Genomic DNA, 26253 nt, shown 5'->3' on the forward strand with positions numbered 1-26253 from the left:
TTCATGATTGTGAGGGCTATTATTATGGTTATCTTGTGATGATTTATGGGACTTACTTCATAATTCACGTATTTGTCATTATAATACACACCTAGTAGAAGCCTAGATTGAAAGATTCTAGTTTGCATAGATACTTTTCCATCTTAGTGATTGATCATGAACTTCATTAAGAATTAATTAATTGTTTCTCATACTTTCTTTCTGTGTTCTGACCCAGTCATTTGTTAATCATTACAGAAGTAGGCAGAACCATTTTATGGAATCTATGAAAATATTAAGACCAGCCAGTATACTCCTAATTTTAAAAGTTGGTCAGGACATTTAGATTTTGAACAGAATTATCTTAAAGCTGTGTTTATGACAATTGTTTTATCTTAGCAGAATTTAAGATGTCTATTACTTTAAGAAAAACAAAATGTACTGTCAGTTTTGCCTACATGTCAGACATTTTGTGTGGCTTTATTAGCACCTGGAAACATCTTGTTTCCCAATCCAAATTTTAGGATTGTTGAGACTGCACAAATTAATTGTCTTAAAAGTAGTGGACAGGCTGGGAAGAGCGAGAAGAAAATGGTATTTAATCAAGAAACGTAAAATACAGAGAAATAAATGCTTTGTTATAGGACACAGAAAAAAAAAAATAAAAAAGGCAAAATACTTAAAAGTGTTTCATATATTGGTTAAATTACCTTTTTACTGTCTCAGATGCTTCTGTTAGACAGCTTGAAAAAAGTTGTATCCACAGGAGTTTTTTTCCCCTCTAACTCAGCTGTCATTCTAAAATAAATTAGATTTCTGATAGCTGGATTATTCTAAGATGGGGAGATATTTCCTGCTTCATAGTCTCTGTAGCCTTGAATATGTTACAGATATTGGAGACAAATGTAGAAGTTGGATGTCAAAGAATTACGTCTAAGTGCTTTGTAAATGTAACAATGTGGGAAGGAAAGGTACTGATAGAATTTTCTTCTATCATGTTTTGTCATGGATGTCAATTGGATTCATGGAAATCATATGTCATTTACATGGATATGTGGTAATAAAAATCTGAGACTGCAGTTTACACTCAACATCCCAGATTTATTTGGAATCAAAAATACTTTCTAGTTCAGAGTGCACTAATGAAGACAGCCGGTTATCAATATAGTAATGCATCCCTTGTTCAGTAGAATATGAACATATTTTTTAAAAAATGAATTTGCTGTGAGCTATCAGAGAAAAATTTTCAGCAGAATGTCTCCCCATAGTTTAAGATCTGTTTGTTTCTGATGCTGGAGTGTACTTAGACTGGATTTAGGTCAAACTGAGGGTTGTGCTTAATTCATGCATATCTCAGTGTATGATAATTTTTTGTAACTTAAAAAAAATATGTTTTCTCAGGAGTTTGAAATCCTCTGATAGAACCAATCAACTCAAGCAGAGCATTATGGTGAGGTATTATCATAATGGGAGCTAGTGATAGATTGGCACACCTGATGCTGTAATTTATTTTCACATTATGCCCAGGGAATTTAGGAAGTGGTTAGTATTGAACAAGTCATTATTTTGTATTCATTCACATATTAAATTTGTAGGTTGGATTACTGGGAATTCAAATGTTGTGGACACGTGATTCTGAAGAAGCGCTAAAGAATGCTAAAGATGACAGAAAAATCATGCAAGCAACCAATGGGAGATTTCTGGAAATTTTGAATATGTTGATTAGCCAGACCACACATGATCTTTCCAAGTTCGACAGGGAGAAGTTTGAAACACTCATTACTATTCACGTACACCAGCGTGACATTTTTGATGATCTGGTAAAATGCAGGTTTTGATTTCTGACAATTGGTCTGTCTTCCATAACACCTAATTTATTCTTTGTCTCTCCTGCTCCTTCAGAGAGCAGGCTACTGGGATTTTCTTTATGGTTTCTAAAGGGTATATGCAGAAGAAAAACAAATGAAAAAAAAAAAGGAATCCTAAAGTCAGTAATTTGCTTGAACTTCTTAGAGTCTGCTATGTTCTGTATGTTCATTTATTCTGTGAGAAATGCTGACTATTCCTCAATATTTTAACTGCTGATGACTTGAACATATTAGATAACCCAGATTTTACCTTCTGTGTCTCCATTAAATCCTTCCTGCACCATGTCCTTTATTACTGTGTGTTTGGTAAATTCACGGAATGTGGATTGCGAATTTCACTTGGAGGCTTAGATGCACAACCAAAGCAATTTAAGCTTTGTTTGATTAACATGGAGTTGATTACAATCAGTTGAAATGATCAGATCATTAGTTAGTCAGCTTAAAATAGATCTGTAAGTATTACGTGGAGTTTACATTTACTTTATGTCTTAGGAACTTAAGAAATCACTAATTATTTTAATTATTAGAGAATTAGGATTTTATTGAACTTATCAAATACGATAAAATGAGTGTTATGACATATTTTTTTACTTTCTTTCAAGGTAAAAATGCACATCAAATCACCAACTGATTTTGAGTGGCTAAAGCAGTCTAGATTTTATTTCAAGGAGGATCTTGATCAAGTTATTGTCTCCATTACAGATGTTGATTTTATTTACCAAAATGAATTTCTGGGTTGCACTGAACGTCTGGTTATAACACCTCTTACAGACAGGTTAGAAATACGATTATATGTAATCAGTATTTTCATATATATTGAGTTTATTTAACATAGTACCTTTAAAGAGAAATATTCTGAATTAAGCTTTGTGTGTTCCAGGTCACTATTGAAACTCTTCTCATACATTTGCTTAATTGTATCCTAAAAAAAAAAAAAAAAAAAAAAAAGGAAGAAGAAGAATAAGGAGTGAAGCACATTATGACAATTTTGTACACTTAGTCATTCTTATAACAGTTTTATCATACCATGATATTTACCTTTTACTACCCCAATGTCCTTGAAAGTCTAAGACAACCAATTATTAGTACTGGGAAACAACCATTAACTTTGCTTCAAAAGTGGATTATTGATGTTGTTTTGTTTTGTTTTGTTTTGTTTTCCTTTGAAGTTCCATGGCCTCTTCCTCAGTTTGTCCCTTTCTTGAGCTGTCACTTTAGGCCAAATTGGAAACTAGACTGCCAAAAGATACTTCACTTGCCAAAAATTTCACTCAATATGTTGCAATAACTTCCGTGATGCCATTATTAATTTTGCTATTTATGTGGCATATGGGTCTGTACAGCTTTCTAGAACATCTTTATTTCTCCAGAATAGGTAGGACTGCTATTGTGGCAATATGGAAAGTTCAGTTCATTTCTATGGTATATTGTGTTTCACTCAGCAATCAAATATTTTTGGCATGAAAAACTTAATTTCTACTCCAAAATTTGTCTTTATCCCAGTAAACTCATGGAAGTTATTTATATTTCTTATTAGTTGACAGTCAGATAATAGACATCAGTGACCCTGTAGTGCAAATTTGATATAAAGCACCACAACTATTCAATCTAAGCCATAGGAATTAGGTAGTTATTAAAATCTATAGACTAAAATCTCTGAATAAATACTGTCTAGCAATGTTAGTTACTTAGAGATGATTTGACAGGGAAGATACCTCCTCAGTTGTATAGAAACATGGTCATTTTAATTCGAGTATTACTCTGCCATTTAACTGTATGTGAAAATCATAAGTATCACATATAACTAATAAGGCAGTCAAGACTCTTCAGGACTGAAAAAAGAAAGTTGGTGATTCAAAGTTTTAATCCATAATCATGGTGAGGGCCATTTATCCTCCTTATTCTTTCAGACTTCAAGATGTAGATGAAAGTAACATAATGTGGTAATATAAAGATTGAGCTATTGCTGAAAATGATAAGATGGTATCATTTAACATCAGAATTGTCTCACTGAAGTTTCAAAAGGAATTAATGACAATTAAATTCCTTTGTGTTGTTCACTGATGTGCTTGTTTATTTAATATTAACAGTTTTTAATGTATTAGAGAAAGATCACATGATTTTTTGTTGTTTTATTAGTAATGCTTAAATTCTGCATTTGATTACTTTGCCACTCTGAAATTTCTGTATTCAAGTGAAATCAATGGAATTGCTTATGAAGAATTGATACTTTAACACAAGAATATATCACATAACTCATTTTTGCATTTATATAAAACATATATTCATCATAGTTTAATAAACTGATATGATTTAACATTTATAGGTGCTATATAACTTTAGCTCAGGCTTTGGGAATGAACATGGGAGGAGCTCCAGCTGGACCTGCTGGAACTGGTAAAACAGAAACAACAAAAGACATGGGAAAGGCTCTGGGAAAATATGTAGTAGTCTTCAACTGTTCTGATCAAATGGACTTCAGAGGTTTGGGTAGGATTTTCAAAGGTAAGATTTCATAGAATTGAACAGGGTAGAATGAACGTCCACAGGTTGCATAGCCTCCCCCTCATACTCAGAGCAGATGCAATTAGAGCAGGTTGCCCTTATTCCTATTGGGTTTAATTAACTCCAGGGATGGCTAGAACACTTCAGGGCCACTGTTCAAGTGTTTGACCAACCTCATGGTATGTTTTTTGGTAACTGTATTGTCTTGAACTTAACCATATTGCAACTTGTGTCCAATGGCTTTTCCTCCACTGTTGATCTCTGAGAAAAGCCTGGCTCCAACTCCAGTGGACAGCAGTAGTCTTTTCAATTAGCTTTCACTTCGGGCTGAGGAAACTGCATTCTGTCAGCCCCTCTTTTGAATCATGTCATGTGTATGGATGGTCCACAAGTCCATCTGATGGACTTGTGCCAGTAACCCATTGTCTTTCCTTTCCTGGAAAGCCTCAGACTACGTATGCTACTATAACTGCTATCTCAAAAGTGCAAGGTAAAGGTGAACAATGATTTCCTTGAAACTTTTGGATAATAAGCAGTGGGATACCTCTGCGGCAAGGACCTATTTCTGATTCATGTTCATTTGTTAAGGATGACACCAGGTCATTTTCTGCAGAACTGCTTTCTAGTCAGTCAGCACCAAGCATGGAGTTATTATCTCCCAGATAAATGGTTTGTTGGACTTCATATAGTTTCCAACAGTTGATTTTCGATGTCGTAGTATTGTCTGTACAGAGAAGCAAAGGGTGAAATTATTTAGATCTTTATTGTTTGGTTTATCAAAGAAATAATTATAGTAGAAAATTGTCTGAAGCTGCGTGTTTTTAAAAGCATTTTGTTTGAAAGTGAAAACACAAAGAAAAGTTTAAAAGCAGGACTTTTTCTGCAACATCTTAGGGCTATTTTTTTGAAGTTGTAGATCACTCTGAACCATTGCTTCTTGCAAAATAATCAAATTGCCATATTGAATGTTCCATTCATGGTAAGAACAGTACCAGAGTCTGCTGAATGCCCCAAGATAACAAAAGATGTTTCTGACTTTGATTCGCTAGTAAGCATTTTGTAGGAAACTGAATACTGATATGAAAATACGCAGGTGGTTTGGAGGAAGTTAGACCTTGGCCCCAGCCAATTTTATTCAGTTATTTGGAGAAAAATACAGATCTACAGTTCAAGTATCTCAAGTAAACCTGGAGGAAAAACAGATTGCACATTTTTCTATCCCTTTTTTTCTTAGGTCTCGCACAGTCTGGATCTTGGGGATGTTTTGATGAATTCAACCGGATTGAGTTGCCTGTCTTGTCAGTAGCAGCACAACAAGTTTATATTATCTTAACAGCAAGGAAAGAAAAAAAAAAGCAGTTCATTTTTTCTGATGGAGACTGTGTAGATTTAAACCCAGAGTTTGGAATTTTTCTAACAATGGTAAATAGAGCAATAATTCCCTAGAAGTAACAAATTATGCCATGTGACATTTATGACATGAAAAGGTGAAAGCAACTTGCCTGATTAATTAGTTGGAGCTGTTGCTAAGATATGGACTGAACTAGCAGAACACATAAATAATGCTTCAAGAATTGCATGCCTTAGTTTTTACTTTAAGATTATTCCTGAGGTTCAATGCATCACACCCCTCCCATTACTGTACTGCAACTCATGGCATCTACCTACAAGTCTGGCCAAGCTTTCAAAATTCTTTGTGCTTCTTGAGAGGGTCAAAACAGTGTTACTGTTTGTACTGTTTTTGCAGTGTTACTTTTAGTTAGCTAGTTAGTTAGTTAGTTTTACGTATACTTAACTACCTTAACCTGAAATGCTTTAATGTTATTAGGGAGAAAACTTTATCAGGTTCTTTCATTGCTAATACAGGATGTGCTTACTGGTTTAGATACAATACTGGTTGTCCAGTTTTGGCCTTCTGTGGCAAAGAGATCTGCTCTGCTGTGTGCTCCAACACCAGATTTAGCAAAGGCATTATGAAAAAATGCCTTGATATTTATGGGAGAATTTTGTATAATGGTAGCCTGTGAAAAATTCTTGCAGTATATGCAAGATAACTCCCACAACTGAATGGATAATCTGTGCAAATAAATATAAATTAATAATATAAAGGGGGGCGGGGGGGGGGGAAAGGCAAGGGGGTCTATATATGTGTGTGTGTGTGTGTATATATATACATACACACACACACATGTATATATACTATATATGTGTATATATATATATAGTTTTAGATGGACGACCAACCCATTCTACCCAAAGATAGAAGCAAAAACTCCTGGATTTAGAATAAGAATTTTCAGAATATGCTATATAGTCTTGTCACTGCATGATTCCTGAAGCATTTCAGGACTGATTCCTGTAATCTCGTGGGTGGGGAATTTTATAGTCTATGTTTCCCGATGCCAAGGCAGATGGCAATCCGGGATGACCTTACGGGAAATTAAAGTACACATCTACACATTCAAGTGTAGATTAATAACTGAGGTGCTTATAAATATTGTTTGATCACTTTTAACCTTTTGAATGTGACCTGTTTGATGTCAGTTGTTCAACGTGTTTGCAGCAAGTAACAGGAAATCCTCAATCAAACTCAGTATTCCATACAATTTGTCATAAAGTTTTTATGTTTTAATTTTTTTCACTGTTAATTTTACTGTAGTTACAAAATATTCTTTTTGTATTTTTAAACCCTTATTTAATTCAGTGCTATCACTGAAAGTATTATAATTTCTCAGATTTTTTAGATTTCTTCAGCAAATGGGATCCACTCAGAAAATATTAAATGTTCATTGAGAATCTATACTTTAAAGAGAAACTTTTAAATATGAGAAATAAGAAAACATCTTCGTGTTTCTTTACCACAGACTGGTTATTATTTTGTTGGCTCTTACTAGTCACTGAATCTTTAACATGTCAGAAGACCTACTTCTTTAAACGGTACTAAGGAAATTCTCTTCCCCAAATGCCTAACATTTGATCAGTATCAGTTAAGGTAGTATCAACTATATATTCTTTAGTTACTAGGAATCTATACATAGAGATTTCTTAGAGATGTTTCCCTAGAGAAAATAATGAACTATCTTTTTATTGTACTTGTCTTGCTGAAATCTCAGTGTAGAGAATACATGAGAAGAGTGCAGGAATACATGAGAAGCAATGAACCAAGTAGATTTTATTCCACAAAATTTTAAATTATGATTACTGACTTATTACAATAAAGAAATTTTAGTTATAATGCAATTTTATGTAATTATTAAATTCATAGTTTGGTTGAAGTTTCTTAATATTTTAATCATTAGTGGAGAAAGGATGTAACCCAACCAATCTAAGTATTTATGCATAAATTTGCTTAAAATTAATAAAAAGAATGCTATTTGTCTGATGCAAATAATAATGCAATTTGTTTTCTTGTACAGAACCCTGGATATGCTGGACGTCAAGAGCTACCAGAAAATCTCAAAATTCTGTTTAGAACTGTGTCAATGATGGTTCCAGACAGACAGGTACAACCAATGACTGAACTGAAAGAAAAGAATTGTCCTTTGCTATTTTAATATTTTAATTTGCTTGTATATTTAAAGAAAAACAAGCCCCTTATTTCTAAAAGGAAAACATTGTGTTTCAGATCATTATAAGAGTTAAGCTTGCAAGTTATGGATTTATTGATAATGTGGTTTTGTCTCAGAAGTTCTTCGTTCTTTATAAACTTTGTGAGGAGCAGCTGACTAAGCAGGTAATGTTATGCATTCTTTTCCCCTTTGTCTTAGTTTTTACACAGTGCAATCCTTTTTGCATTTTGATTTTGATTTATGCAGGTTGTTTCTGAGCAATCACTTTTATGCTTTTAACAAAATATTGAAGTAGTTGAAATATAATTCAAGCATTATTTTAAGTAACATTTTTGAACCATGTAAGCTTATGTATGTGTAGTTACATACACACATTCATCTAACTGCTAAAAAAATATGACTCGTATTTTCCCATGTATGAAGTTCTCTGCCTAAATGTGGCAGGCAGGGAAAATTAACCTTGTGTCTCATTTTTGTGTAGTGCATAGTGAAGTCAAGAGAAAGCATCTGTATCTTCAAAACTGCAGGAGGAATGTCTCGAGTTTAAGTTATAGCACTGATTTATATTTCACAGCACTGCTTTCATCTGAAGCCTTGGGTTTAAGCTGCCTTAGTTAGGAACATCCAGGGTAGAATGCAAATATTGTTTTTATAGAACACTGATGTAGAGAGCTACAACACAGTTGCTATATCAGTTCATAAATGGTGAAGACCATGAAATCCAAACTAGAAGGCTTATACCCTCTTTCCTGAAAAAAGACTTCTTATCTGTTGTTTATTTTAATAGAAACATTTCTAAAGATCCACAACAATTCCAAATTAAGTTAACTTGTCAGGGCAAGGTGACTATACTTTAGAACAGAGAAGTAAGATTTGCTATTCTAATGAAATAAAGGTAAAGAACTTGTTACTGATGCATAAACTTTATTTTCACATTCAACTAGGTTCATTATGACTTTGGTCTGAGGAATATCCTTTCAGTACTTAGGACTCTTGGAACTCAAAAAAGGGCCAGACCAAATGACACTGAATTAAGCATTGTTATGAGGGGACTAAGAGATATGAATCTTTCAAAGCTGGTAAGAATCTAATTTAAGATTTTAGAACCAAAATAGGCAGGACAGCTCATCATCGCTGTGTTATAATGAAGCAGTGGTGAGCATTCGCTAAACTTGAAAGCAGTTTCTAGAGTGTAAAGATTCAACTGGGTAAAAAGTGGTTTGTCTGGGGTATGATATTTTACATACTGATGGGTATTGACTGATTACCATCAATAAATGGAATAATTTGAATATGAATTAAATTTATGTGCCATAAATCCAGTATATGTACCAAATCCATAGGGCATGATATCCAGCAGGGAAGAGAAATCTATCTTTCACACATTTTTAAAAGGTTTTATAGTTGCTTTTTAAGCATTAGAATTGAAAGATCATACACTTCGTAAGTATAGATTTAGTGTGTACTGAGAAATAAAATAAATTTCAAATTTATTTTTTACATGACATACAGATAACATTAAGAAAATGCTGTCAGCTTAGTGAGATATCCTGTGGGCTGACTGTGCTTATGAACACAAGCATCTGTATTTAAAAACTATATTATTATTGTCTAATATTTTAGAGTAGATATTAATTTGTGTTTAAGAACTGTGGATAACTGGGCTCTAACGCCAAATGACTTTTTCAGATAGATGAAGACGAACCTTTGTTTCTCAGTCTTATCAATGATCTGTTTCCGGGGTTGCAGTTGGACAGTAACACATATAATGAACTTCAGGCTGCAGTAGCTAATCAGGTTGAAGAGGCAGGATTGACTAATCATCCACCATGGAATCTTAAGCTTGTTCAGGTAAAAAAATAAAATAAAATAAAATAAAATAAATCTAATATCTTTTTAGCAAATGCAAGTCAGAGCAGTATGTTAGTGGTTAAATTGCTGTCTCATTCAAAGACCTGTGCTGCTAGTATAAGAATAAAACAAAGACTGCATGTAAACCACACTAGCAAGACTAATCTATTATTTATTTATATCCAGAAAAAGCATAAAAAAACCCAGACCTTATAGAATGCTGCTAACTCAGCCTTTGCCGTATATTTTAGTGCATCTGAGTTATCTGAAGAAGAAAAGTATGTACGTAGCTCTCTAAACATGAGTTTCGTAGGCTGGAGTAGGGGCAGTAGGGCGTAAGAATGCATTCTGAAGGCCAAGGCAGTAAATAAAGTTTAACAAAGATAGCCAGGTCACAACTTCTACAGCATGGAGGGTAAGAGCTAAAAGAGATATCCCAGGGCAAAGAAGAATATGAGAGGTATGTATTTGTATATTTGAACAGATATTGTAGTAAATTAATATTTTCTCACATAAGTGTTAACAACATATATTCTGTTTGAATGATCATCCAGATCATATATATTGGGTAAGGATGTAAGGATTTGTAGATGCCTCAGACAGTGTTTGTGTATGCTGTTGTAACCTTATGTAAACCTATGACAAGGTTAATTATGCAAGTGAACAAACTGTAAGTGCTATAAAAGCAAAGAACCAAAGGTGCAAATATGAATAAACTGAGACTTTCAAGGACATACATGGTTGAATAGTTAAAGCTATGAAGAGACTTGGAGGTTTTCTAGAAATCAAAGGATGTGAACCAGCCTGACTATGGTCAATTTGTGTCTGTAGTGTTCAAAGCTAGCTTTTTCTGAAGTACATGAGCCACGTGAATATTGTGGAAAGATCACACCTATGTGCGATGTGTATCCCTGTTAGCTGAATGTAGCACGATTAGTAAAAATGAGCAAGAAAAAATTAGTATCTAAATAGGAGATGTTATATAGTTGTTGGCAAACAATCTTGCCTGCAAACAAGAAAAAAAATGTATAATTTTGACATAATATTTTGTTCTTGGCATTTGAGGAATTGAAAGATAGACCCTATACACTGCCAGGTTGCTTTGAGTGTAGTAGTGTAGTATGTTTTGCTTGCTTTATATTGCATGTTCTTTAGACCTAAATTACACTCTGACTGAAAAGCAAAAGACTTAAGGTATTCCAAGAAATTACTTATTTTGTCACTGGAACATTTGTAAGACATGATGTTTAGTCAGCTTGTGATTTAATAGTTAAACTATAACTTTGGGCTATAGCAATTTGTACATAAATATGTCAAGGAAGTCCTTGAGGTGTTAGATTTGTTAATCAGCTGTGTGGTCTTCAAATCCCATAGGAAGTGTTATATCTGTTTACTTCATGTACTTAAGATACTTTAGCACTTTCATGATTATACATCCTTGTGTTAAATGTTTTGCTACTACTCATTTTTTTCCTTTTGAGTAAGACTAGGCTAGATTTAGTTCTGTAAAGCCATTTTATAGTAAACTTGTTTGGTGCTTAATAGATAAGGATACGAAAGTATGTACAGTTCCTCAAAACACTACAAATAAGCAAATATAAACTGATTTCTGAATTCCTTATCTTGAATGTCTAATGTATTTATAATCTGTGACTATTAAACATACGTAAGTGTAAGCAAAAATCTTCCAAAAGCATATTTCTCAAAACATTTTGCTTTTTAATAGTTGTATGAAACTTCTCTAGTACGTCATGGGCTGATGACACTTGGACCCAGTGGATCTGGAAAAACAATGGTCATAACTATATTAATGAGAGCACTGACGGAATGTGGACAACCTCATAAAGAAATGCGAATGAATCCCAAAGCTATTACAGCTCCTCAGATGTTTGGAAAACTAGATGCTGCAACTAATGATTGGACAGATGGAATTTTTTCTACACTGTGGAGAAAAACACTGAAAACTAAAAAGGGTATGTAAACACTATCTTTGGGTCATTGTGAAAATGCGTCTTGAATGATGTCTTGAAAAGAATCCCAAGTTTGAAAATATGGTGAAGTTCCCTCTTGAAAACAATGGTAGATGATATTGCAGATCTCTTTACAAGAAAGAGGAAGACTTTAAAAACTTATTGTTTTGATGTTAACATTAAACAATAAAAACTATAATAATAAAATTGTTTGGATATAATAATAAAATTGTTTGGAACAGAGGCCAAGAAGGGAGAGAACCAAGATGCCAAGGCTCCCTTCCTCAGTCTGAAGTGATTCACAATAAAGAGATTTTTCCCAATCCCACCGGTCTGTCTGAACCCCCCCAGTGAAGTTTTGTGACATTCCTACCTGTCCTATCATTGATTACCAGGGAAAAGAGACCAGTCCTTCTCTCTCCACTTCCCCTCAGGAAGTTGCAAAAAGCAATGAAGTCTCCTCTCTGCTACCTTTGATCCAAATTAGACAAAGCCACTTCAACCTCTCCTCACAGGACGTGACCTCCAGGCCTTTTACCTGGTTGGTTGCTCTCCTCTGTAAAAATTTAAGAATCTTAACATCCTTTCTATATCCTTTAATCCTTTAAATAAATATCCTTTAATGTCCTTTAAATTTTCAAGTCAACTCTGTTTTGCATGACAGTATTTAGTAAAAAATCTTTCTGTCTTTGCCTTAAGGCATGATCAATTTCTTTTTAATTTCTCTTTTCCTGTTGAGGAGGGAGAATGACAGAATGGCAATCTGTTTGTATGCACATAGTTGGGTAATCTCTTCACAGATGTGTGCTATAAAGATATAATCATGCCTTCATTTGTTTCTTTCTGAGATGATTCCTTTACTAGCTGTGCAATTCATACAGTAATGAATATCTGTGAAGACGGTAGAATTTACAATAAGCTTGTTCTTTGAGTATGGGGATATGAACTCTTCATTGTTTTTGTTTTTTTATGTTTTTTGTGTGTTTGTTTGTTTTGTTTTGTTTTGTTTTTTTCCAGGTGAAAATGTGTTTCTGGTTTTAGATGGTCCTGTAGATGCAATCTGGATTGAGAATCTAAATTCAGTTTTGGATGATAACAAGACTCTCACTCTAGCAAATGGAGATCGTATTCCCATGTCTCCTACTTGTAAGCTGTTATTTGAAGTCCACAACATTGAGAATGCTTCTCCAGCAACAGTTTCTCGCATGGGTATGGTCTACATCAGCTCTTCTGCCCTTAGCTGGAGACCAATATTACAAGTAAGATTATCATTGCTAGCTACTCCTAATTTTACTTGGTTATATGTTTGCACTGAATAACATTGGGGATGTTTTTCAGGCATGGCTGAAAAAACGTTCTGCTCAAGAAGCTGAAATTTTGCAAAGTTTGTATGACAGAATCTTTGAACCAGCATATACATACATGAAACTAAACCTTAATCCAAAAATGGAGCTTCTGGAGTGTAACTACGTTATGCAGGTAAAGCACATACTGTGTAATTTTGCATGAATTCACATTATAAGTCTGCAAAATTGAACAACGTGATAGTAATAAAATTTCATTTGAAAAGATTGTTTTGTGATGAGGAAAACCACAGCCTTCATATTAGTTCCTTAGGGAATACAGGAGAAGCAGTTAGAGTTGTGTGGAATGAACTTCTCCTAATTGCTTCACATTTAAACTGGTCTTCAGATGAATAGAATTTGAAGGTATTTGGTTTTCAGAAGCATATGGTTAATAAGCTAGTGAGTGGCTTCATTCCAGTTCCGTAAACACCAAACAAATTGCAGTAAAGGTCAAACCAAACCTCCTGATACTTTCAGCAGAGAATAATTCTGTTTTTATCTCCAGATGTGATTTGTCAATCAGTTCTTCCAAGGTCAACATAGTTATTTTTGCTTTCCTTTTCCTGCCAGTCACATTTTTTCTTAAAGTGGGAGCCAATCAGTGATTTTTTAGTAATAAAAAAATATTCACTTCACAGATCTACTATGATTGCCAATCCTATACTGCATGCCTCCAGCTGTTTTGCTTATGAATCTGTTGTCAGGTGCTGATTCTGAGTCTCTGGACTCTGTATTTGTCCATTTAATCTGTTCTATATTGACAGTGTCATAAATTCAGAATAAGTGAATAGACAAGATAATATTTTTGCTAACACCACAATTAATACTAAACTAGCCAGTTAGCACCAGATAGCTCTTTCCTGTTCACTAGGGATTTTAACTTCAGATTTGCAATAGTTGAAAGTATTTTGCTGCATGCAGATCAATAGCCACAACAGGTGGTACAAAGATTAACTACGTTTCTGTGCTGCTTTTGATTAGGTTTTCTTCAGAAAATGTGAGCAAGTCAGCATTCTACTCATATTATTTTACCAGTAAAAGATTTCCCTGATTAAATCTGCATTGAATATTTCTTCCTTTAATGAAAATCTGTAGTGTGTTCCTGTCACATATGTAACAGTAAAACCCTTAGTGTATCTTCATGCTAGTGTTTAGCTATGATCCAATGAGATCAGACCATTTATTCTACTTAATCACTTTATATATTCAGTTACTCACTTGCTTCCCCACTCTAGTTCACTTTCTTATCCAGACAGGGATTTTACTTTTGATATGGGAAGTTCAGGCAATATGCCTTGTTGATTCTTTGCTGTGCAACCATTTGCAGTTACCAGAGTCAGGCTAATGCTCATTTGCATCGTCCAGCGTTTGTCTGTATGCATCATTCTGATCACTCCTCCATTTCCAAGATCTTTCTTTCTACCATGATCTTTACCTCCCTCTTTCACTTATTTCTGGATACCTTTTTTTTCTGCACTACCTCTTCTTTACAGGACGTCATGGTCACACCTTTTCTGTAAATGGTCTATGTGCAGAAGCACTGTTCCAGATTAGCCTCCTGTCTGGTGGTTCTATCTCATGTCTCTTTGTGAATTTCAGGATGTGGATGTGCAACTGGCATTTGGTCCAGGTGCAACTCAAATTTGTGTACCAAACTAGCTGCAGATAGCAGATGTATTCTTAAGAGTTCTTTGTATTCAATTTTACTCACATATATTCATGTACTCAATTATCTGTTGCTTGTGAAGATTCACAGTTAAGTCTGTTTGTTATTTGTTGTTGGTTTTCCCCCCACCCATGATAGCTTCATAATATTTTTTATTTTTGTAAAAGTAGCATCACCATTGACTGCCTTCCTTATACTTTCCACTGACCTTCTAACTGTATTTATTCTATCACTGTTTCTAGATTAACTTTTCATCTGCCATTTTTATTTTCATGTTTGTGTTTTGTCTGTTTGCCTTCCTCTGGACAACCTCATTAGATAGACAAGTAAAATTTATCTGAGAAGAGTCAGTAGTTTTATTTAGGACTATCCCACCTTGTAAGTATATTTGAAAAGTCAGTTTCCTATTAGATGTGGCCTTCGTGAAGAAATAAAAGTGCCCAATGGAGTTCTTCATCAGAGATTTACATGCAGCCGAATCAATAGTAGCAGAAATCAAGTGATACTTTTCTAGGTAAATAAGTGATTACAAGATAGGAAACAAGTAATTGAAGTATGGAAGTAATTCTTACAAACGGGAGAGGATACCACTGATCCTGAGGTAACAGCACTGGGGTTGGTGCCACTCAAAATATTAATAAACAACTAGGAAAAGTTGTGGCTGAAGAAGTTTCCTGATGACACTGAATTGTTGAGGGTGTTGAGGACGAAGCCGCTAACCATGAAGAACTATAGTCAGACTTTATGAGACTGAATAAATAGGTAATGAAATGGCAAATGAAATTCATGGAGAGGTTCACACGGGAAAAAAACAAGCTGTACCGTGCTGCATGTAGCAGACCTATAGAACATCTTGCTGAAGGGTGTTATGGATAGTAAAAGTTGATGTACGTTCAGAACCAGTCCTGAAATTGTCATGGTTTAAAAATCTATAGATGATCACTAAACACAGGGAAAGGCTATTTGGTTTAGAAAGCCCTACGCTGAAGAGAGTACAGGAAGTACCACTGCCAAGTACCACTGCAAGCCAAGAGAGTACAAGTAGGATTTGTCCTAGTTTTGACTTTTCAGAGGGTATCCACTTTTGGTCACTGTTACAGATGAAATGCTGAGAAAAAGTGTTTTCATGGTACTTTTCAGAACAATTTGTGTATTTTTGAGGCAGATGTTTTCCATTTGCTTCCTCCAAAAACTTACTGCAGAATACTTTTATAAGCCCATCCATCATGGGAGAAATTTAAAGTGGGCTTATGTCTGAGGGGGTTAACAGATTTTGTTCAGTTAAACAGATTCAGCCTGTTTATGAAATAATTAGATAGCATATAATTTGTATTCCTAAGAAAATTAGTGGTATTATTTTAACATTTTAAAGTATCATTAGTAGTGATTTATCATCTTTTTAAAACTGATTTTGAAAGTAATTAAAAATATTTTAATCATTTAGGTCCCTAGGCTGTATTATACATTTTGGCATATAGACATTATATGCACGTGTGTGTGTGTTTGTTTATATATGGTACTATATGGTACTCATAAGTAGGAAGTATATGAGATTATAAGATCTAAGACATTATAAAGAATACTGTTCTGTTATTCTGACTTGTAAGTTTGTAAGTGATGTTATTTAGATGTATTTTAAAAGAATAGTGGACTGTCAAAGTACTGAATAATTTGAAAAACATGCAGGCTGACATGGATACCTTTAATCTATTTTATTGGGTTTACAGATCTGAATGTTAGATTATTCTTTGATATTCTGAGATTTATATTACTTTTTTGTGATCTGTATCTATTTTCAAATTATAATTTAAGGTGTGAATAAGTATGAATAATTGATGTAAATATATGGGGATATAAAAAGTGATTATGTAATACTTTCTTAATGAATAATATTTTAAAATATTTTCAGACCATTAATCTTCTGGAAGGTTTGATTCCATCGAAGGAAGAAGGTGGTTTATCAACAGCGTCTCATCTGCATAAATTGTTCTGCTTTTGTATAATGTGGAGTTTAGGTGCCCTTTTGGAGTTGGACAGTAGAGATAAACTTGAAGCCTTCATTAGAGCTCATGATAACAAATTAGATTTACCAGAAATTCCCCCCGGCACCAATCAAACGATGTATGAGTTTTATGTTACTGATCATGGTAAGAATAATCTGAATAATAAAAACAGACTTTTTTTTTTTTTTTTTTTTTTTTTTTTTTTGCTGGCATTTTAAAACTGAGTGTAGCTCACTAGAAATTTAAATTTACTCCTTACTCCTTGGTTGTATGAGCAAAGATTTTGGAAGTAGAGTGGTAGCTTGTGTTCTCTATGCATCAGTTCTACCAAGATAAGAAGTTAGAAGCCTGTCTCACTGGTAACATTTTCTTATTTCTTTTGCTTTTAATTTCATTCTTACAGGGTTGTTGTTGTTTTTTGTTGTTCTGTTATCTATCTTCAACTATATGTATATTTTACATAAATTATTTCCAGACTATTCTAGATTAATTTCATTTTACATTTGTATTTAATTTCTTCATAGCTATTATTTTTGCTTAAATGTATAACCCAGTTTAAATTCCCCTTTCCAATCATTGTTTATCCATGTTTGATAATCAGTAATAAATCTTAGAATTCATAAGATTTAAAATAGTTTATTATTTTCCACAGGGAATTTATAGGTTAAATAATGCAGGCACATCAATTTCACTAAGAATTTACTGTTCTTTTACAGTATGTTATGGAAATGCATCTATTTCTAATTTATCCAAATTCAGATATTTTTCTGCCAGTAATACTGATTTAGCTTATACACACCACCCAAGTTTTCATATCCTATAACTTTTCTAGCAGAATAAGAACAAGTTTTCAGGTAACGTTATTCTGACATTTTAATTTAGGTAGCTATATATTTACTTAAATAGTACATAGATGTTTTATAGAATTTTTTTATTTTATTTTTTGGACTAACAAAATCTTTTTGTAATTTCAGGTGATTGGGCACATTGGAGTAAAAGTGTTCAGGAATACGTGTATCCAACAGATAGTATCCCAGACTATGCATCTATTCTGGTTCCCAATGTTGACAATGTCAGAACTCAGTTTTTGATAAACACAATTGCAAAACAACACAAAGTAAGTACAAAATTACTTATTTTAAGTGTAGACAAACAGAAACTTATGTACATACATACTGATTGAGGGTTACGTTCTACCTCTAGTCATGGCTTTCCAGCTGCACCATTACTTACATATTTATCAGGTCTTAGTTCCATAACATGAATCCTCTGTAGTTATATCTGTCCCCCGAGGAAGTTTAAAATATCTTAATAAAATATTTTTTTCTCTTAAAACTTAAACCCAATGGCACATCATCTTTCTTAGAGAAAAGACTTAAAACCTTGTTCCCAGTATTTACACCATAGTCCTTATTCTAATTAATGCTTTTGGAATATGGAATAAGCATGTCAATTCATTATAAGTATGAAATCACTAGCCTTTACTGCATTTTTTTTTCTTTCAGCAGGAAAACTGTGTTTAATAGCATTGCTACTGATCATAGAAAAGGAGAAAACAATTTACATGTAGATTTAACCAGTAAGATCCAATCTGGCATCATGGCCAAAAGACGACACCAGTTATGTCATTTAAAACATAAATGTGTATAGGCCTATTTGCACAGTTGATGCTCTGGACAAACAAACAAACAAGCAAAAAATCTACAGTTGCTTTAGCACAATGTTATTAACAGCCCTAGCAACTTAGTGTGGAAACAGTGTGGAAACCTGTGCTGGATTGTGAAGTACGGTTCAGTGTATTCCTTTCTTGGAATCTGGAGAGAAAATTAGAAATACCAGAAGTGCATGACCCAGTGATGGAACTTGGCTTTTCTGTGAATTCCTTGGATTTAGCACAAAACCACTTACTTGGATTTGATAAACTGTTCCTGAGGCCATAATGTGGCTGTCTCTTTGATGTATCTGACACAGATTATAAAAACACACCTAATCTTGATATCTGAGAACAAATGATTAATCTTTGTATGTCAATGTCTTGGGAGATACTTGTAATATTTCCAGGTACGTTCTTGTGCAATCATTACAGTGCACGTAGAAGATTGAGAAGTTAAACAACTGGTTTTACAAAAACAAGCATGCGAACAAAAATACCCACAATCCATCTCTAGAACGTTGTCTATTCTTTCTTTTTTGACTCCATAACTAATTTGAATTGGAAAATGGAGGTGGTACGAAAAACACATACTGTGTCATGGCATATTAGAACAATATACAATCTAATATTAGACCAAAGTATTAGAGAAAAAATTCCCTTTGTCTAAAATGTTATGTGTATTTAGTTAACAGTTTTGGTACTACTTGTGGAATTTAAATGTCTATTGCAGGCAGTTTTGCTCATAGGAGAACAGGGAACTGCAAAGACAGTCATGATTAAGGCATACGTGAAGAAATATAATCCAGAAGAACATTTGTCAAAATGTTTAAACTTTTCATCTGCCACAGAACCATTTATGTTTCAGGTAAAAATATACCCTTTAAGCAATTCTTGAATATATACTCAAATGTACTTATTTCTAATGATAAGCGAGGTAGAAATATAGTTTAAAGGAACTTTTTTTTTGCCTGGGTCACTTAAAAGTTTTCAGATAATTCCATAAAGTAATCGTTTTTTTTCAGAGAATGAAATATATTCACTCATGTAGGGATGCATATATTCTTGGTTACTGTGTGCTTTTTCACAATTGAATTTTAAGAATTTTTTGTCTAAAGAACCTTCATTTCTTGTTAGGTCAATGATATATTTTGCTTAATCAATTCATCCTATTTATGCAGTTTCTATATATGTACGTAGCAATATATATATATATTTAAACAAAAAGTAGATTTTAAATTCTAGATCTTATTTTTTCTCAGTTCAGGAAAGATGAGTACAGCAAAAATCTAGTCTTTAAGGCTCTCTAGCAGTGAAACTTTGTACAGATTTCCCTTTTCCAAAATAATGGCAAAAACCTATATAAATGGGAACAAATACTACTGATACATTTTCAAGTGATAGAAAGTATGATTTATATCACAGCACTGTGATTCAGTACGAGTACTTTGGTAGGATGTGATCCTGAATGTTCAATTGGCTTCATTACCTCTTCAAAGCAATGAATTCATGGTGAGAATCCTCTAGTAGGATGAAGTAATCACCTGAGAAGCTTTCTTGATTGAAAAGCCTACTGATGAAGCAGGTCTTATAAATTCTATCCCAAAATCCAGTAATTGTTTTTAGAAAGGTAATTCAAAATGGTATTAAGAAAGTAGTGAGAAGTAATAACTTAACTCTCCATTATTATTATAATTCCAAATTCAGAAAATAACTGCAGGGCTTTTCTGGTATGCAGAAGATCACTGTCTATGGCATATATCAAGCCATGAGACAGAATAAGACAGGTATCCCTTCACACATGGAAGATTAGCTGAACAAGTGTCACTTGTCTCAGCGTCCTTAATGTATTATGGGTCCCCAGAACATTATTATCTTGAAAAACAGAAGCCAGGCTTCCTCCTGTCTGGTACAGAGGCACTCTGGAAGGGTCTTATTGTGTCTTGCCTCTGTTACAGTTATATGTTACAGTTATCTGTGATACCTCAGAAGAAGTGCTCATTCTTTTCAGCTAGCAAGCTGAACACATGGTTCACTTTGCTGATTTCCAAAATTGAAATGCGGCAAACAAAATAGAAAAAAAAAAAAAAAAAAAAAACAGACAACAAAAAACAGTTGAAATGTTTGTTTCTAAGCACTTAAAAGAGCCACACTCAAAATAGGTTCTGAAGTTTGAGCCATCATTCTGAGGATATTCGAAAGATCAGACAATTTTAGATTCTAGAAAGTCCTGAATTTCCTAAGTAATCATTATCCGATCCTTAGCAGTTTCTCTTTTTCATCTTAATCATATCTCCAAAGTGATGTATTAATGCTGTCAATGTTCTATATGCAACTACCCTTCAGCTTGTTCCACTCAGCTACATATTTTGCAGAGCAAAAAGCCATTGGATAAAACTTTTATCTATTTTCTGTTCCTATTCCCTTAAAAGATGTTTTTAATCACATAATCATGGAATTCCTTGGGTTTGGGAAGGCCTCCAAGCACAATCAAAACATACAACCCTAACTCTAACAACCCACTGCCAAATCATGTCGCTGAGCACCATTTCTATCTTCATCATAGCATATGCCACATTCCTCATATAGAATGAGAGATGGAATGATAGAATGACAAACAAAAACTTTAGTTGTTTAAGGAAAATATTCCTACTATCTTTTGAGGTATTTTTACTGCAGTTGTTTCTCTAAGTCCAAATACCTTTGGAAGGACTGGTAAGCTGTATTACTTTGAAGATGCATTCTTATTAAATATCAAGGTCTTATCTGTCTATTTCATACTACTTATTATTCAGTCCACAGCTTTTTTCACCAAAATGCTAAAATACTGCACAACTTAGCTTACAAACCATCCGAGATATCACTGTAATGTTAATTTAAGTTGCCTTCATATGGTCTGCTTGCTGTACTGCAAATAGAGAACTGAGTTTAGCAAGGGAAATCCAAAGCAATTAGATCCTTCAGACAGTACATAACAAAATTGGATTCCCTTTCTCTCCAGAACCACACTTTGGAAGTAAGATTCTGAGTTCATTTTGTAGTAAATCTGATATTTATATTTAAAAAAATATTATGTAGGTAAAGAAAATACTATTTCTGCCTGCTGATTTTCTGGCTTACTCATAATTAATTATGATTTTGGTTAATCTTATGTTTTTCAAATTGTGTCCCACTATTTCTTTCTTGTTTGTAAAGAGCTTTCTTTTATTTTTAGAGGACAATTGAGAGTTATGTGGATAAGCGTGTTGGCAGTACTTATGGACCTCCTGGAGGCAGGAAAATGACTGTTTTTATTGATGATATCAATATGCCGGTTGTCAATGAATGGGGAGATCAGGTATGTTTTTAACAAGTACAGTTTATTCTAAACTGTTGGTATTCTTTTAATATATATGGAGATCAGTGAACTTATCAACATTTTACTTAAATTTAAGTTAATTGGAAATGCTATTCAATACTTAAATCTGAATTTGGACTAAGCCTCTGTAGGAATTAATGGTAACATTACAGAAAGAAATTAAATTATCCCATGATATGTTTTGGCTTGATTTTCTAATTTGTGTCTTACGTAAACTTACAGATAACAAATGAAATTGTTCGTCAGATGATGGAAATGAAAGGAATGTACAACTTAGATAAACCCGGAGACTTCACTACTATTGTAGATGTACAAATAATAGCAGCGATGATACATCCAGGAGGAGGCCGTAATGATATTCCTCAGCGTTTGAAAAGACAGTTTTGTATATTCAATTGTACATTACCATCCAATGCATCCATAGACAAAATCTTTGGTACTTCTTTCTCTTGTTTTAGTTTGTTGTGTTTTTTGTTTTGTTTTGTTTTTTGTTTTGTTTTGTTTTGTTTTTAGTAATTGCTTTAAAATGTGTGGAAGTAGGTTCTCTATTTTTATATCATGCAAATATACACTAATTTCATTGAAACAATTGAAGGTGTATTACAACAAAATACTGCCATTGAACAGAAATTAATCCCTCTTAATGCTTACCTTTCTGGTTTTAGGTGTGAAAAATAGTTAAGAAGAGAATAATTGTGATTTTCTGAAAGATTATGAGCACTGCTGTTAATATGTAATACACATGCACTGTCTGAACAAACTTCTGTTCCTATAATTCTTTTAACTTTGACAGTACATTTGACACCAATTGTTTCTACACCAGTTCAGAAGAGACAACATTATTTCATCCATAATTTAAAAGCAAATTAATTTAAAATATGTTTTTTGAACATTGCCTACAACTTAACATACTACATCCTGCATCTTGAGATTATTTATATATTCCATTTTATCTTTTCAGGCATTATTGGATGTGGGTATTTTCATTCATGTAGAGACTTCAGTTCTGAAGTATGTGATATGGTGAAAAAATTGATTCCAACAGGTAGAATATTGTGGCAGTGGACAAAGGTATGAGTTACAGGGAAAGTTTTATCATCATCAGTGTGCCTATCTGGTCTACTGGAAGATGCCCCTGCCCATAGCAAGGGAGCTAGTAGGAGCTAGATGATCTTAAAGGTGCCTTCCAAATCAAACCATTCTATGATTCTATTAATCTCCTCTAAGCTCATACTCCTTAAGAATAATTGTTGGAGAAAGAATCTGGAAAATATCAGATTTAAGTATATATGACAGATAAATGACTGTATCATTTCATTCATTCCTATAGTTCGATTCATGTTACCCAAAGCTTTAATCACTGTAATTTGGGAACAGGGTATGAAATTGTTTACTATTTATCATTTTTAATTTGTAAAGCCCAAAGCAACATATGAGATAATCACATGTTCTAAGAGTGCTTGCTCCTGCTTCCAAACATCAGATATGTTTAGATGACTTCTTAGAAAGAGTTTACCCAGAATGGTATGTGAGAAAATTAGCCTTTTTGTTATTTTAATATATATATATATATAATATAATTTATGCTGTTCTCATTTCATTCTAAATATTGCTCATTTTGAATATTAATAATACTTTTCTTTAGATAAAGATGCTGCCTACGCCAGCTAAATTCCACTATATCTTCAACCTTCGAGACCTGTCTAGAATTTGGCAAGGGATGTTAACTATAAAGGCAGAAGAATGCACGAACACAACTGTCCTTCTAGCACTTTTTAAACATGAATGCACTAGAGTAATTGCTGACAGGTATCATAACTGTATCATTGTAAATTTAGTAGGCTTCAATTTCATTTTCCATTCACTTCATTTTATGCTCATATACCTCCAATTGTTTAACAAGATAAATGTAATATGAATAATGTTGTCTTATTTTGCATATAGTCTTGTTATGGTGTAATCCTGACATATGTCAGTTCTCTGCTAATAGATTATCATCCAGTCTCTTTGTTTAAAAAGATAGGAAAGAGGATTGTACAGTATCGTAACTTGACACTGTGGCCCACAGACAATAATATGAAATTGCTTTGATCTCTTCATTGGAAAAAGTAATCATCACAAGCCTATGATTGAAAAATAGCCATTCTCATCAAAAACTCCTTTAAATGATTCATGAAACAGATGGTTATCAGTTATCAGCATATACTCAATTTGAGGCAGAAATAAAACAAGGAAGATAAGTAAAACTTTGAAATCATGCATACCTGAAACTGGTATATGAAAGAACTCTCCTTACCTTTCTAGGTAAATTCTAGGAACAGTTTCAGGCAGAACACAGACCACACATTCAACCAGTTTTAATTACCATCCTTTCCTGTATCCTCCAGAATCCCACTTCTTTTTTCATGTAAACTAAATGATTTTGCAGATACTTTCTTATTTTTTGCAGGAGGATACGCTCACAAACTGAAGCTATTGCTGTTTATGATGAGCTCCAGTATCCCAGAGGAGCTCTGATTTGAAAACCCTGCTTACTTTCTCTCCTCTCCTTGTATAAATACTGAACTCAGAAAATGCATACAAATAATGTAAAAGGGAATCTTATCCATCATTTTTTCAAGAATATAAAAATGAAGAGCTTTCAGCTGACTTTCGCTATTCTGTATTTCACTGCAGTTTCATTGACAGCACAGTAATAACATAAATTATGCTATTCCTCTGCTGGTCAAAAGAATGCAAGGGAATCTTAGCCATGGTTCTTTTGGAAACAATTCAACCTTTTTCATCTGAGAAATTAAATGGTTTGACTTTTCATAGTTGTTGATAAAATGTGGAGAATTGTGTTCCTCTATTGTAATGATTGACTGTGATCCTTGTAGAACATGAAAACATTTAATTTTTCTGAATATTGCCTGACCATTGTGGTAGCTATTACATAGTATGTATTTTCCATTGAAATGTTATAAAGTTTTGGGTTTGTTTGTTTTTTTGTTTGTTTTTTTGTTTGTTTGTTTGTTTGTTTAGTATTTCATTGTCTGCTTTTCTCCTTTCTTAAATGATTTTGTTTTAATTAGGCTAATCTATTACTTTTAGGTTTATTACTCCTGAGGATATAGCCTGGTTTGATAAAACTTTAATGAAAGCAATAGAAGAAAATGTGGGTACAGGTGTAGAATTACCTCAAGCAGAGCCATATTTTGTTGATTTTCTGCGGGATGTGCCTGAAGCAACTGGTGATGAACCTGACGATTTTGTGTTTGAAGCACCAAAAATTTATGAGGAGGTATTTTATTTTACACCAAAATATTCAGCACTGTAGTTTTCCCTTAATAATTAAAGTAAGTTATGTTCCCAAATTTGTATCATACAGGAAGTTTTGTCGAATATCTGAAGCACATTTGTCTTTATCTACCATATAAAGGTGGTTTATTCATTCCTGCATTCCTTGCTCCTATTTTTAACATCACGTGCAGAAGAATTCTGCTTACACATAGGTACATGCACCAAAGTGATTTAAAAGGATAATTTCATTATGTGTAACTAAAACATGAACTCATGTTAGTGCATAAAATTGCCAGCAGTGTTTTAAACTCTGAAGGGATGTGCTGATGTTGTTGGCTAATGTTATTACTGGTTGTTTTGTTGTTGATTTTTTTTAACTTATTTTTAATCTTTCAGATTCCAAGCTTTGAGTTTCTCTGTGAAAAATTGCAAATGTATCAAAGACAATACAATGAGTACATTAGAGGATCATTTCTTGACTTGGTGTTTTTTAAGGATGCAATGACACATATCATCAAGGTTTGGGACTTTATTCCTAGATTAACCATATATATAGTTAATATAGAGTGTTCTTTAATCTTTAAGGATTCAGATGGCACTTCCAGGGGATATGTACATGACAAGTGATGAAAACAATGTGAGGTAGTGTTTGATTGAATGAGAAACAAGAAAAGATGTATAAATATGAGCTGCAGTAGAAAGTTGTGGACTAGAGGAAAGTCTTAGATTACAAAAACAAAAACAAAAACACCTGAACCTGTATTCAGAAAGGAAGACATAAGGGAAGAATTGATTTGAAGACAAAATTGAAAGTAGCTTAAAAAGTAAATAGAAAAAAAAAAAAAAAGGCTTAGCATATGCTTTGTTGAAAACGTGGCGCCTTTGGTTTAAGAAGTTGTGTTGCTTCAGAAATGTTTAAACTTGGTGATATGTTTGCTAAAATAAATGTGGAAGCAACTTTGAAACCAAAACAGAAAAAAAGAAGTTTTATTCTTCTCTAGTTAATCTCAAGAGAATTTTCTGTGAATGTGAGTAGAAGAAAAACATCTTATTTTTAGATTCACTCAGTGTGGCATTAGGTAAATTTCAGGAGATGCTGGAAGTTTCTAAATCTCCATTTCCATTGGCAAGTTTTAACCGGAGTATGTGGGATATGCATGTGCACTGTTGTAAAAACAGTGGCAATAGATATTTCTTACACTCAT

General features: G+C 33.5%; 1 protein-coding gene across 2 annotated transcripts in view; it reads left to right on the top strand.

Moving 5' to 3' along the window:
- DNAH8 (dynein axonemal heavy chain 8) overlaps nucleotides 1–26253 on the top strand; it is a 103371-nt gene that overhangs the window by 40185 nt on the left and 36933 nt on the right. For both annotated transcript variants that reach the window (XM_072331529.1, XM_072331530.1), the window contains exons 38-57: nucleotides 1575–1799; nucleotides 2450–2622; nucleotides 4174–4352; nucleotides 5587–5774; nucleotides 7769–7855; nucleotides 7978–8085; nucleotides 8866–9000; nucleotides 9611–9772; nucleotides 11499–11745; nucleotides 12760–13001; nucleotides 13081–13221; nucleotides 16664–16901; nucleotides 17732–17874; nucleotides 19142–19276; nucleotides 21623–21745; nucleotides 21989–22202; nucleotides 22728–22837; nucleotides 23412–23575; nucleotides 24860–25049; nucleotides 25445–25567. In XM_072331529.1, the coding sequence (XP_072187630.1) occupies nucleotides 1575–1799; nucleotides 2450–2622; nucleotides 4174–4352; nucleotides 5587–5774; nucleotides 7769–7855; nucleotides 7978–8085; nucleotides 8866–9000; nucleotides 9611–9772; nucleotides 11499–11745; nucleotides 12760–13001; nucleotides 13081–13221; nucleotides 16664–16901; nucleotides 17732–17874; nucleotides 19142–19276; nucleotides 21623–21745; nucleotides 21989–22202; nucleotides 22728–22837; nucleotides 23412–23575; nucleotides 24860–25049; nucleotides 25445–25567 (3327 nt within the window). The remainder of the gene's footprint in view (nucleotides 1–1574; nucleotides 1800–2449; nucleotides 2623–4173; nucleotides 4353–5586; nucleotides 5775–7768; nucleotides 7856–7977; nucleotides 8086–8865; nucleotides 9001–9610; nucleotides 9773–11498; nucleotides 11746–12759; nucleotides 13002–13080; nucleotides 13222–16663; nucleotides 16902–17731; nucleotides 17875–19141; nucleotides 19277–21622; nucleotides 21746–21988; nucleotides 22203–22727; nucleotides 22838–23411; nucleotides 23576–24859; nucleotides 25050–25444; nucleotides 25568–26253) is intronic.

This window comes from Excalfactoria chinensis, chromosome 3 (genome assembly GCF_039878825.1).
Source record: "Excalfactoria chinensis isolate bCotChi1 chromosome 3, bCotChi1.hap2, whole genome shotgun sequence".
Taxonomy (NCBI): domain Eukaryota; kingdom Metazoa; phylum Chordata; class Aves; order Galliformes; family Phasianidae; genus Excalfactoria; species Excalfactoria chinensis.